At 45.2% G+C, this 14,288-nt stretch overlaps 1 protein-coding gene across 2 annotated transcripts in view; it reads left to right on the forward strand.

The window, feature by feature from the left end:
• The first annotated feature begins 2,176 nt into the window (after positions 1-2,176).
• SLC1A1 (solute carrier family 1 member 1) overlaps positions 2,177-14,288 on the forward strand; it is a 61,330-nt gene continuing 49,218 nt past the window's right edge. For both annotated transcript variants that reach the window (XM_082075781.1, XM_082075782.1), the window contains exon 1: positions 2,177-2,412. In XM_082075781.1, the coding sequence (XP_081931907.1) occupies positions 2,322-2,412 (91 nt within the window). In that variant the 5' untranslated portion in view covers positions 2,177-2,321. The remainder of the gene's footprint in view (positions 2,413-14,288) is intronic.

Here is a 14,288-nt window from a genome sequence, read left to right on the forward strand (position 1 = left end):
TTTTGTTGCTGCTGTCCAGAGGGGCACCACGTCCTTGCCTCCTGGGACAAATCAGACCTTCTACTTACTGAAAGCAACATCTGAGGTTCCCAATATATGTGTGAGGAAATAAAAAAACTAAAATTACTCTCTGTGGCAGTGAGAACCAAGGCCAGAGAACCAACGCTTCTCCACAAGATAAGCCTGATCCTGCCCACCTTGAAGACTCATGTCCCTTTTTCTTCCTATACCTCTTCAATGCCACTCATATTTTGCCACCTTTCTGTACCAAAGCCTGTAATGATCATGGTGTTTCTTACTGTTTCTTTGCATTAGTTATTTTTGGTTTGCTTTTTCTGTGGCTTTGTAACATGGTAGTATGCCAGCTTTCTTTTTAAGTGGCCTAGAACCTTTCCTGATTTAATTAAATTAATGTGATACTTACTCATCTCCTTCCTTTCTACCACTAGGCTTCCTTTTATTTTTTAATTAAATTTTCCTGATGATGACAGATGCAGACAAATTACTGCAGTTGCTCAACACATTTGAAAAATAAGGCCACTTTTTTAGGAGTCTCTACCTAAATTTATGCAGCTGGCTCCAGGTTTTAGCATTTGGAATAGATGACGGCTCCTGCATCTCATCCAGGTGGGTTTCAGTGCTCTTCGCTGCCTCAGCAAGGTATTTGTCACTGTCACCTAGAACAGTCACATCCATGTGAAGAGGAAATGGCACAAGCTATCAATTGCAGTTTTTGTTGATCTACCCCAGGCCTTCATTACCTGGTCATCACAACAGAAATAATGCAAACTTCACTAGGGTATGTTTTGGAATAGATAAATGGATAAATTAAACTTTCATTCTGCACTCACCTTCATGTCATTCAGCAAGACAACAGCACTTTTTATTCTGCTTACATTTACTAATTGATCTCCAAGTTTGAAAATCATAATCAACAGGTTGATAAACAGCTATTGAAAATCCTACCATAATTCCACACAGAATTAGGCCCCAACATTACACAGACTTTAATTATGCATATGGACAGGCAATGGGAAGGAGACCATGGTCAAGCAGTTGCACGGAAAAATAAATGCTTCTTCACAATTTTGGTATTTGAACATACCATGATAGAAACCCATTGGGAAATCCTATAAGACATTGCTGCACTCCATACCCCAAATTTTCCAACTAGGAGCACAGGGCAGAATATTTCTCCTTAATATTTAACCTGACATCACTCCCAGCGCAACCACTGGTGGCTTTCCAGGGGTCACACACACCCAGGGCCACCTCGCCTGCCTGGAGCCCTGGGTCTCCCACACCGCCCTGCAGAGCATGGAGGTGGCTGGCAGGCAGTTTGGTGGCACAGGCCTCGCTGTGAGACAAACTCCCCTCGGCCACAGAATCACACAATGTCAGGGATTGGAAGGGACCTCAAAAGGTCATCCAGTCCAATCCCCCTGCCGGAGCAGGAACACCCAAATGAGGTTACACAGGAATGTGTCCGGGCGTGTTTTGAATGTCTCCAGAGAAGGAGACTCCACAACCTCCAGTGTCTGTCACCCTCACTAAGAAGCTTCTTATATTTAAGTGGAACCTACTGTGTTCCAGCTTGTACCTATTGTCCCTTGTCCTATCATTGGTTGTCACTGAGAAGAGCCTGGCTCCATCCTCGTGACACTCACCCTTCACATATTTATAAACATTAATGAGGCCACGGGGGCTGCCAGGCATGGTGGGGGCTGGCTCACATGTCTCTGGCACAAAACCCATCAGCTCAAACCAGACCGGGGCATAAAGCATGAGGGAGCAGGGATGCAGGCCAGGGCAGTGCGTTTGGGGCATGGCACCTCCCGCACTGCTGCAGGCTGCCAGCCTTTGGCAGGGCCCACCGGGCACCTTTGCTCCTTCTCGCCCTCGCCTTGTCCCGCGGCCCAGGGCTGCTGGCGGCTGAGAGGTGAAGCGCTCCGGGCAGCGGTCCTGGGGGAAGGCGGGTCCGGGAGGGGTGCTGCCCTCTCCCCTGCCCGTGCCGCGCCCCGGGCGGACGCGGTGGGAGCCCGACAAGCAGCGAGCTGACCGGCAGCCGGGGCTCACCCCGCGGGCCGGCTGCGGGGGGCAGCGGGGCAGGGACGATGATAACGTTCCGCGGTGTGGGCAGCGGGGCGGGCAGGCCGAGGGGCGGGCGGAGGGCGGGGCTCTCCCGTTGCCAGGTGAGGTGCAACGTCTCCGCTCCTCCGCTGTAAGCGCGCAGCAGCGCGGAGCGCACGCACGGAGGCAGGCGGCTCGGCTCGGCTCGGCTCTGCACGGCGTGGAGCGCCCCAGGCCCATCGCCCCCCGCTATGGCGAAGGCGGGCAGGAAGGGATGCAGCTGCCCGGGCTTCCTGAGGAAGAACTGCCTCCTGCTCTGCACGGTGGCCGCCGTGCTGCTGGGTGAGTGAGGGGGCGAAGGCCGCTGCAGGGAGGGAATGCCGCGCCGCCGCCCCTCGCCCGGCACGGTACGGCCCTGCCCGTCGCAAGGCCGGCGCGGCGCCAGACCGGGCCCGCGGCGGAGCGGCGGGCAGCGCCAGCGAGGGGCGCTCCGCGGCTGCGGGACCGGGCCGGGCGCTGCGGGGCGATCTGCCGGCACCCCCGGCCCGATCCCCGCGGTGGCACGCAGAGCTAACGGCGGTGGCGGTGCCGCGGGGCCGGCTGCGGTCCCCGGCGGCGCGCAGGCAGGCTCAGGAGCTCCGCGGCGTCGCGTCGCCGTTGCCGCGGGGAACAGGTCCGCAGTGACACGGGGGTGCCGCGGCGGCCGATCCAAAACGGGGGGTTCGCGCACGTAACCGCAGTTCCCCTCACGCCAGCGAGCCGGCCGGCGGCAGGGTGCCGAACCGCGGCGTGCCCGGAGCCTGTGGGCCGGGCCTCCCCGGCGCGCATTCCTTAAGCCCCCGTGACAAAGGTCGGGTAATTAGTCGAGTAAAACCGTGTTTTGCAAAACCCGCAAGTGCCCCGGGCGGATGGGTGTCAGTGAGCCCGCCGTGCACGGGCCCTGCGGGTGTCCTGGCCGCCCCAGGGGCGGCTGTGCATTCGCACAGCTCGGGGCAGCGCAGCTCCGTCTGTCGGGACTGAGCGGCGAGGGGGACGCGGGGTGCCCGGGCTCAGTCTGCAGGCTGGAGCCCCCCTGAGGTGGAGGCTGGAGAGCGCTAGCAGTGGCAATGGCGTGCTTCTGATGGCCTAAGCAAGCAGCACAACTGGAAAAGTTTGGCAATGCCACCCTGCTTTCAGCACTGTTTTCAGGGGTGTCCTTGTGAAGATAGGAGGATTTCTCCTCTCTTTGAAGTTTCTGAAGGAGGAGAGAGTTGGATGCCATCTTCTTAAGAACAGGTGGAAAAGAAGGCCAAGAGAAGCTGTCAGATGACTTGGCCAAAGAGACTTTTCCATGGAGTTTTTGTCCAAGTCACGCACCTTTTTTATTTTCTCTTGGTGATTATTGTGATGCTATGCAAGGGGAGATTCTTTCACATTATTGCTCCTATAGAGGAGTGGTGCTTTAGGTATTTCATTAACAGCCCCTGCTGTTTGATGAGTCTCTTTCAGATGACTTTTCTGGTGGTTTGAATTTTGGCTGGAACATACCTATTTCTGTGCATGTTTGTTCAGGAGAGAGTTATTCTTTTAGAATTCCACCTAGCTATATAGAAGCTATGATCAGAGATGTTCTTACCTACACGTGTGTCGTCTTCCACACATTCAGTATTTGAAAGTTATTGGTTCTTTTTCACCACTTTAGAAAGTGGAAAGTTTTTCGTAAGTTCTGTATACTGAGTGCTAAGGGCTTTCTCTGAAAATCTGGCTGTACAACTGGAGGAGTGTGTGTATGTGCCTGTGTTTGTTTGTGTACAATTGCTTTTTTGGGTATTCTTGTCAAATATACTGTGGGTTGACGTACTTACTTCCAGTTACAGAAGTGGTTAAGAAATATTCCTCTCTCATTATCTTCAGTGAATGTAGGTAGAACTGAAGTGTGTGATGTGATTCTGCAAGCTGATCATCCTGAAAGGAGATTTCCCTGAGAGCCACAGAGCCTGGCATTGTAGGAGCTGTGGGGACAAACTGACCCTAATATCCATAATACCTAATGGGAACTCATAGTAAGAGAGTGACAGGCGCCCAGATACCTCCTCTGTTTTTGAACTTCTCTACCTGTGAGAGTCTTCATAAAAATCCCTTGAGCTTTGGACCAAATTACATTTTGCGAGTAGCTGTGTGTCTGCTGCATTTTCAGTATTTCTTGGAGGTGCAATAAGATACATAAGAAGAACAGAGGAATCCTGATAAGGATAACTCAGCTGAATTGTGTGTTATCTTTTTATTACAGCTTGAGGAATGTTTGTAATATACCTGGAGTCCACAAGCCCTTCATCATTAAATTTACGTATTTATTCTTTTTTTTAATATACACTGGGAAATTGCTCTGAGGTTTATTAATCTGCTTGGTTTGGAGGACCAATTTAGCATTCACGAACAGAAGAGTATAACTTATTTTGAAAGCAGAAAATATGGTCAGACTTTTCAGAAAAGTATGCATGAGTGAGGAGTGGAAATATCAAATGCAGCAAGCTGTGGAAATGTACTGTGAAAGCTGTCCAGCTGTGCTGCAAAGTGTCTGATAGTCCAGCATTATAATATGGAATAATGATTTTTTGCTCATCATTATCAGAGCTATGTTCAGCATCTTAGTGAGATAGGCATATCTTTTCCTAAATTGAAAAGTGTTCCTGATTATTACGTGCATCCCTGACAAGAGGAGACAGACAGAAACCCCTCAGAATTCCAAACACTTCTTCCTTCAAAGGTAATTATTTTGTGTGATGTATTTGAAGAATTCAATCATTTGCCTGTTATTTACATTAAAAAAAAAAAAAAGTTTCTTTTATAGCACTTGAGGGGGAGTTATTTAATATCTGTGCACAAAATATCTTAAGAATGTCATATCTATTTGGTCAAAACACCTGTATATATTATTCAAAGAAAACAAAACTTGGCATTCAAGAGATTATTTTTCTTTCCTTAGTAGAGATTCTGCATCAGACCATCAAACTGCTGGGGAGAGATCTATGAGCTCAGATTCAGTCAATTTCAGACTCAGGGCTAATTGATAGGCTTCTGGTTTGCACAATTTCAAGTGATGGATTTGCCTGAACTCAAGGCCTGAGAATGAAGTTCATTGAACAATGAAGTTCATTGTTCTTAGCGCATACTTGGAGTGTGCAGTGGGTCATCTGTGCTGGCCAGTGACTCAGGTGAGTTTTGGGCTCATCTGTGCCTCTCCTGTCTCCCTGCCCTTCTCTAGGAGACAGAGGGGCAGGAGAGCAGGAGCCTCACACAGGTAGCTGCAAAAGGGAGGACTCTCTTGCATCTCTTTGCTCCGCTGACCTTACTGAGCCCAAAGCAGCTGAGCTAACAAAAGCATTTTAAAAGTCTACTTGCTTCAAATGCTTCTTCAGCTGTTAATAAAGTAAGTTATATTGCCTTCAGTTTGTACAATCAAGTCAAAATAAAACAGAAATATCACTGACATTTACTCACCCTGAAACAGGTTTCTAAAGGACAATTGCGAAGGTGAGAGTTTAAGTCACACTTCATAGGATTCTCATAGAGCATCTATTTTTTGTCATCACTTTGTCTGCAGGAGGTCACCACTGCATACAACCAAACCAGTCATGAAGGTGAAAAGACTGATGACGTATAAATACTTATTCATTAGTCTGCAGGTCATAGCCTAATAGCTTGTAGTCCTTTGTAGTTCTTCAGCAGAACAGCTTTTTTTTTTTCTTAGAGCAGAAGTCAAAGTGTAAGTCATTTGAGTACAAGTGATCTCAGGCATGAGTCGCAGTGGCACATTATAATAAAGCAGAGATTTTTTACATACTCAGGGGTCTACGCAAGTAGGTTGCAATTTTTTTTGAATACTTACATTTTTCAAATCTATGAGACCAATATATTTTTTGTAATAGTTCTGTGGATGGAGAACATGATTATGAGGGATTCAGTTTGCATGAATTTGCAGGTTACACATACTCCTTTTTGTTGCTTAATGGGACATCTGTTTGTCACTTCCTAAACAAATTCAGAACTTCAGACACCTGTAAGCCCGCATGTGATTTGAAGGATTTTTTTAAACAGTGTATGTGTAGGACACTGGAATTGTTTAGATATTCATCAGGAAGATAAGAGAAATTCAATATTTAGGTTGATGCAGCCACCAATCACAAGAGATTGTGAATGGCAGGTATCCCTCCTTCAGACAGCCATGTATCATGTTTGTCAAAGGTGCAGAGATGCAGTGAAGGACCCTTCTGTGCCCTGACATTAACTTCCTCCGTCATCCTTCTCTTCACATACGTACGTGACTCTCTGCGCTCATACTGGACATCTCAGATCTTAAGAGAATCGGGGCTCTGTGTCCCCTCTCAGCGCGGGGCAGGGGGAGCAGGAGCTGTCCGAGGTGACAGTGGGAACAGCCTGGGGACAGCTGGGAGATAGGAGGCTGGAGAGCAGGCGAATGCGGAGCTGCGGTGCTGGGCAGGGGTGGTGGAGCGGCTGACAGCAGAGACAAGCAGGCGAACATCTCCAGCATGGCGGGACACCCGATGCTTGTACCTCCGAGGTGGCGTTCATTCGGTCTCTGCAGGATCAGACACCTTGCTTGTGCAGTTCCCTTGCTGGAAGCTTGAGGCTGGCATCAGCCTTCCTTTTCTCTCTGCGTTGGGAAGAGAGATTAAAATAGACACTGTTCATATCTGAAACACCAGCATTGCAGAAACTTTCAGTGGTGCGACTATAGCTGTTTTCTAGGATTTGATGAGTGCAGCAGGCACTGGAGCTTCTGTTTAGTGTACTTTATGGTATCACCCAAGCAGTCCATATGCCAAAAATTTATTATTTTCAACTTTAATGAAAATTATTGTTTTATGTTACAATGTTAAGTAGTAATATCTCCCTATAACAATATTTCTTGTTCACAGATCTGTGTTTAAAAAAAAAGTCAGGTGCATTCACACCTGCTGACTGCAGCTAGAAGAGCTAGGCTTCCTGTGCAATCAGCTCATTTTAAAAGCACTAGCTCCTATTGAAATTCATCCATGTCAGAGCAGTGTCAGCACATGCTAGCATTACTGGAAGCCCACCAGTGCATTCTTAGAAGAATGAATGTCTGGCAGGGTGTTGACAATAACAGAACAATTAGTAGCATACCACTCTGTTGACGGCCCCTCGCCATGCAGAAGGCCACCCTGAATCCGGGGAGCTCGCCCTGCTCCCCGAGGGTGGGGAGTTTCTTTCGCAAATGTAGCTTGCAGCCTCTAAACCCCATAAAGCTGTAAATTCTTTCAGTGTCTACCAGTAAGTTCTTTCAGTCTCTGACAGGTGCAATATAAAAATAAAGAGCCCATTCTGGATATGGAGTAAACAGCTTCAATGTTTTTAATAACCACTTCCTCATAACTTTACTAAAAAGTGACCTATTAGCTTAGTTTAGGCTTTCTTCTGTACCATTTCTCTTTGCTTGCACAATGCATTGTGAAGGTTACAAACAATGAGGCAGATTAATTACCTCTTCAAATACACTAGCAAAAACAGAGCTCTTTCCTTGACAGCAGGAAAGAAAATATGGGGAGTGTACTAAAGCAAGGCAATTCTTACCCTGTCAGTTCCTGACAAGTATAGTTGTAATGCAAACATCTGATTCCTTAAATTAATTCTGAAGCATAACATTTAATTAATTTGGAATTTATAACAAGTGAAGACCAGACCTCTTGAATCAACTGTAGTAGCATGGCAACTTAGCAGAAGTCTCTGGTGTGATGTAGAGCAGCACAGATGATACTTGTGACTTTTTATGCCTCTTTAGACGGTTGTGATGGCTGTCTGTTCTTCTCTGTCACACTGCATACAATTCAATACAGGATGGGATGTGTTCAGTAATGTTTGAATCCCAGCGATTCTGAATGGATGTCTGAATCTAATTTTAAAGACACAAGGTAAAACGCAGAATGGCCAACAGTTTTGTCTGAGAGTTTCATATACTACTGAGAATCAAAAATGCTCTGATCCAGAAACACAGCCAACAAAAGAACCCAAATATAATTAAATTAAGCCTTGTTCCACTTTTGCTCTTGAGATGTTTTGACGCAAAGAAAACCTAACTTTTTTTTGTTTTTCTTGCAAGCAAAGTGTTTTCCTGTTGTCCATGTATTTCGTCCCTTGCTTTAACATAAAGTGAAGTGAAACTATTGCTAGAGCTCAACTTGTAAATAAAGGGAGCTTTGGAAGGAGTGAGCCTAACATCATCTTACACTCTACAAAGTCCCAAAGCTACAAAAGGCTATGAAATATTTATTTCCATTTGAAACAATAATACTAATACCAGCAAATATTTACTGTTTCTTATTTCCTAATATTGTTTAAGGAAAAATAGCACAACGTAATTATGATTTGTTTTTCTATTTGCATATTAACAAAGCTAAAGACAGTTCTTATAAATTCCAACAAATAGATAAAGTTGAGGTTGAGACTGCTCACAAACAATACTTGCACTGTTTGCAAATCTACATTTTTTTTCTGTATTACTAAAGCCTTACAGAATTTGTGGAAGGCATTCTTACTTATGGCAAGTCCAATTCTAAACCATGTCCCTAACTGCCACATCTGTGTGTCTTTTGAACAACTCCAAGGGTGGTGACTCAACCACTTCCATGGACAGCCTGTTCCAACGCCTGACAACCATTTCTGTGAAGAAATATTTCCTAATATTCAATCTGAACCTTCCTTGGTGCAACTTGAGGCCATTTCCTCTCATCCTATCACTTGTTACTTGGCAGAAGAGACCAACCCCCTCCATGCTACCAGCTCCTTTCTGATAGTTTTAGAGAGCAATAAGGTCTCCCCTCAGCCTCCTTTTCTTAAGGCTGAACAGCCCCAGTTCCCTCAGCCGCTCCTCATCAGACTTGTGCTCCAGACCCCTCACCAGCTTCGTTGCCCTTCTCTGAACTCTCTCCAGCACCTCAGTGTGTTACTTGTGGTGAGGGGCCCAAAACTGAACACGGTATTCAAGATGCAGCCTCACCAGTGCTGAGTACAGTGGCACAATCACTGCCCTGGTCCTGCTGGCCACACTATTCCTGATACAAGCCAGGAGGCTGTTGGCCTTTTTGGCCACCTGGGCACACTGCTGGCTCATGTTCATCTGGCTGTTGACCAACACCCACCAGGCAGCTTTCCAGACACTCTTCCCCAGCCTGTAGCACTGTCTGGGGTTGTTGTGGCCCAAGTGCAGGACCCGGCACTTGGCCTTGTTGAATCAATTGAGGCTCCTGGCCTCGGCCTATCAATCTAGCCTGCCCAGATCCCTTTGTAGAGTGTTCCTTCCGTCCAGCAGATCAGCACTTCCACCCAATTTGGTGTCATCTGTAAACTTATTGAAAGTTCTCCTGAGCCCTCCTTTTGTTGCTGATGTATTTATAGAAGTACTTTTGTTCCCTTTTACTGTAGTAGCTATGCTCAGGTCTAGTTGGCCTTCAGCCCTTTCTAATTTTCTTCCTGCATAACTTCACAGCATCCTGGTAATCTTGAGTAGCCTGTCCCTTCTTCCAAAGTCATATATTCTCCTTTTATTCCCAAGTTCCAGCCAAAGCTCTCTCTTCAGCCAGGCTGGGCTTCTTACCCACCGGCTCATCTTTCGGCACACAGGGACAGCCTGCTCCTGAGCCTCTAAGATTTCCTTCTTGAAGAGCGACCAGCCTTCCTGGACTCCTTTGTCCTTTGGGACTGCCTCCCAAGGGACTCTGCCAACCAGCCTCACAAACAGGTCAGTCTGCCCTTTGGAAGTCCAAGGTAGCAGTTCTGCTGACAATCCTCCTTACTTTTCCAAGGACAGAAAACTGGGTAACTTCATAATCGCTGTGCTCAAGGCCACCTCCATCCAACACATTACCCACAAGTCCTTCTCTGTTCACGAACAACAGGTCCAGTGGGGCACCTTCCCTAGCTGTCTCACCAACCAGCTGTGTCAGGAAGTTGTCTTCCATGCACTCCAGGAGCCTCCTAGACTGCTGTGTTGTATTTTCAGCAGACATCTGGTAGGCTGAAGTCCCCCATGAGAACAAGGGCTAGCGACTGGGAGAACTCCCTCAGCTACTTGCAGAATATTTTGTCTGCCTCTTCATCGTGGTAGGGTGGTCTGTAACAGATGCACACCAGGATTATCTGCCTTGTTGGCCTTCCCCCTGATTCTTACCCACAAACACTCGTAAAGCTATCATTTCCCTTGTCGAGCTCCAGACAATCAAAACACTCCCTAATATACAGGGCTACCCCACCTCCTCTCCTTCCTCGCCTATCTCTTCTGAAGAGTTTATAGCCATCCAATGCAGCACTCTAGTTGTGGGAGTCATACCACCATGTTTCCAGCATATCATCTATATAATAGCTTTTCTGCTGCACAGGGGCTTCCATATGTTGCATTTGTATAGCTGCACATCAGCTGAGGTATTGATCCTGACACCTTTTTGCAGTGAGAAGATCTAATTCCTTTGTGACCGTGGTTTCTATCTTGTGTCTTTGCTACCATACAGCTTTCCAACCCCTACCATTGCTGAGGTGCCAGACTGAAGGATGTTGCTGGTATCGTGACCCCAAACACTGTCATGCTGCCCCGGGCTTATCTCTAATTATGCTGAAGATCAGAGTTATATTGGACTTTATGTTCCAGATTAATTTTTCTATCTACCATTGTTGCAGGTATTACACATTCCATGAGAATCTGGTAGCATGCCAGAAGATTAAATGTCTCGTGATAACCATTTCTGTGGATTATATATATTCTAAGTGTTTTCCCATGTTGCAAAACAGCTATTTCTTGGTCCTCTCATGCTTTTGGAACCACAAGCAACCTGGCCTTGCTTAATATGAACTGATTTTCTAGGTCATATCTGATTTCTCAACCCTTTGATGTCTTCATTAGTTTGAGAATAATGATGTTTCTGCATGTCACTATCTGTCTCTCTTTAGTTTCCACTAAATTGCCTTTCTAACTGCTTATCTCAATTTATTACAATCAGAATCATTCCACTGCCTCTCCAGCAAGGGGATAGCTAGAACAGTATGTCCTGTTTACTGTCCTTCCTTTCATCACAGTTTAAAACAGAAGCTGTAGCAACGTTCAGAATCTGCCAAATATTCCCAATTACTAGCCTTTCACCTTTCTTATACCATTGCCAACCATTTAGTTTCTTATGTGTTTCAAGGGTCTTAAATGAAGCTGTATTTTTCCTGATGTGCTCCATTGAGCTAATATCTCTTGGGCTGCACAGGATGTACAAAAGTGTTTATACGGCTTTGCAATAGCAATCAAATCTTGTGAGAAGAACAGAAGATCAGTAAGCTCTTGCAAGAAAGGGTGAAATGCTCTAATTTTTGGTGGCATTGTAATGCTGCCATTTGTGTCATAATATGTTAGGGCCAGGTAGGCAAAATATTAGACACTAGGAACGACAGAACTGGGGACATGACAGTATCTAAAATGAGTGACGAAAAGGGTCCAAATGAAAGCACTGTCATATAAAATTGCATGGATTTAGAGACATGGAGGAAACTGCAACACCTATACATGTCTGGATGACTGCAGAGGAGGTAGGTCATATTTAAAGAAGCCTCCAGCTGCAGATGGGTGGGGTAAAGGAGAATGGTAGTGGGTTTAGAAGTGACAGCTAGCAGGGGTCATGGGGAAGGTCTGCAAAAGAAGAAGGGCAAGTTACCATCATCACATATTTCAGTTTTACTGTAAAACACAAGAACATGAGATAGAAAGATACCTCCTGGGTTATCACATCCAGTCCACTGGTGCTTCAGGTTACACCATTTTATATAAACTTCTGTAACATATCATGCTCCATCTTAAAGCTAGGTAGCCTCCTTGCTGCTGCACATCCTCCTAGGAAGCTATATTAATCAGTCTGATTGTTGAAAGCCTTACAATTTCCAGTCCAAATGTATTCAGGTTCAATATGCATCCATTTGTTAAAACATTGCTCTTTCTCTGCACTTCAACCATTTTCTGAATTTCTAGCTCACTCATCCATGTTGGACAAATGAAGGTCTTAAAACTCCTTTCAGAAGGTAGGGTACTCATTCTTTTCATCACACTATAGTCCCTCTTTCCCTGTGTTTTAGTTTGAGATAATTTTTCCTGAAGCCTTGATGAGTTTCACACACTATTCCCCAACAGAAGAGGTGCTTTCAGCAGGACACATCCCAGTTAATGAGGAAATGTGTGTTCTATAGCTGATGGGAAGGAACTGTCAGTTTCCCCAGATTACTTAATTTATGACACAATCTTTATAATGTGGTGATTATTATGTTAATGTTTTAAGTACACAAATCGGATGAGTCACCAAGTTTGTTGAAAGGCTGTGAAAGAGGCAAATTTTATCTGTGATACAAATTAATTTATCTTCATAGAGTTAAGGACTAACCAAGGATTGAATTCTTCACAACACTTATGTATTTTTTCTATTTGTTAATGGACTGTTCCTATACGTAAGTTCTGTACAGCAGTTCTCACCAGTGTACTGAAATACACAGAGATGCAGCACAATTGTAAAGGTTTTTTTCTTTACTTCAGCTGTATTCTTTTACCTTTACTTTCTTAGGTAGAAGTTACATCTGCATACTGAAAATACTTGGAAGATACGTACACATGAAATTCATCTACAGCATATTTAGATAACTGAGAGGAAATGAAGAGTCCAATAGGAGAGACTGTTAAATTATCAAACTGCTTAGCCATCTGCACATTGCCAGTCTGGGAGAACATTGGTCCACTGTTCAGATTCACAGGAAAATTGCCATTATTTCCTTTCCTTGGCTGGACAAAATAATTGCCCTTGGTTTGACTAAGGGTGGGGTGGGTCTTGTGCAGGGCTGCATTGCAGAGATGTTGCTCTGTGTTATCAGTGACTGCTACAGGCTGCTCTGTATTATCAGCCCTGCTACAGGCTTCTGCAGCACAGAAAGCGCCAGGAGTTACACAGCTTTGTCGGTTGCTGCGGCCTTCAGACCTGTGTAAGAGGAGTACCCCACACTGGAGGGGCTGTTTCTTCCCCCTCTGGCCAGCGCTCCACTTTGCCTTCATTCCTGAAGGTCCATCACAGGGAACCACTGTCCACCCGAATTTGCCTTGTGCTGCAATCAAATAATGTGACAACCAGTGACAGGACAAGAGGCGGTGGGTTCAAACTGGAACACAGGAGGTTCCACTTAAATTTGAGAAGAAACTTCTTCTCAGTGAGGGTGACAGACACTGGAACAGGCTGCCCAGGGGGTTGTGGAGTTTCCTTCTGTGGAGACATTCAAACCCGCCTGGACACATTCCTGTGTAACCTCATCTGGGTGTTCCTGCTCTGGCAGGGCGATTGGACTGGATAATCTTTCGAGGTCCCTTCCAATCTCTAACAATCTGTGATTCTATGATTCTGTGACTGTCATTTGTGCAAAGGAATTTACAGCCTCTGCACCCTCAACAGGTTAATCAGAGAGAGGACACGGGGTCTCACCATGGTGGAGGAATGAACACACCTTCCTCCAGTACATTCCTACTAAATATTTTTCAGTAGACCAAGATATGACTTGGGAGCTTTCTTCTTCTGGAAGATTTCTGAAAGGACTTTTCTTCAGGTATCATTGTAAGCAAGCTGGTAGTCTGGGCAACACCAGCATCCAGAGAGTTAAGATCAGTTGCCATGCAATTACACCCCAGAGACTCTAAATCCTACCTCTGCAGTTTTCTAAAAATTTTATTATTTTCATTCAACATCAGTATGTTTATTGGAAGGAATATTAATTGTCAAGTGGAGCGGAAAACAGTAAAATGTGTAACATTAGAAAATATTAAAATTAATGCAAAGAGAGCTGAATTAGTAAGGTGAAATAATGTTAAATAACTTCCTCTACACGCTCTATTTTAGTGTTCTATATTTGGCACTGTGTATTTCTTTGTAGTTAAGAGAGAGACAGTAATATTAAATAAACTCTAGAGAAAGCAAAAGCAAAATGGATTTTGTAAAGTATTACTAAAGGACTCAGACTGCAAAAGTCTTGCCTACCTGTGCTGTAATTTGACATGCTTATATTGAATGTTTAGTATTGTGTTTCAAATCAAGTCACGGAACTTTTTTTGCCAACCTTTTCAATCTCATGAATCATCTGCCGTAAAGATAATCCATTTAAGACTTACCAATATGACAGAAGTATTTTAGTCTGTCTTCTGA

Source organism: Streptopelia decaocto (assembly GCF_964273445.1).
Source record: "Streptopelia decaocto genome assembly, chromosome: Z".
Classification (NCBI taxonomy): Eukaryota; Metazoa; Chordata; class Aves; order Columbiformes; family Columbidae; genus Streptopelia; species Streptopelia decaocto.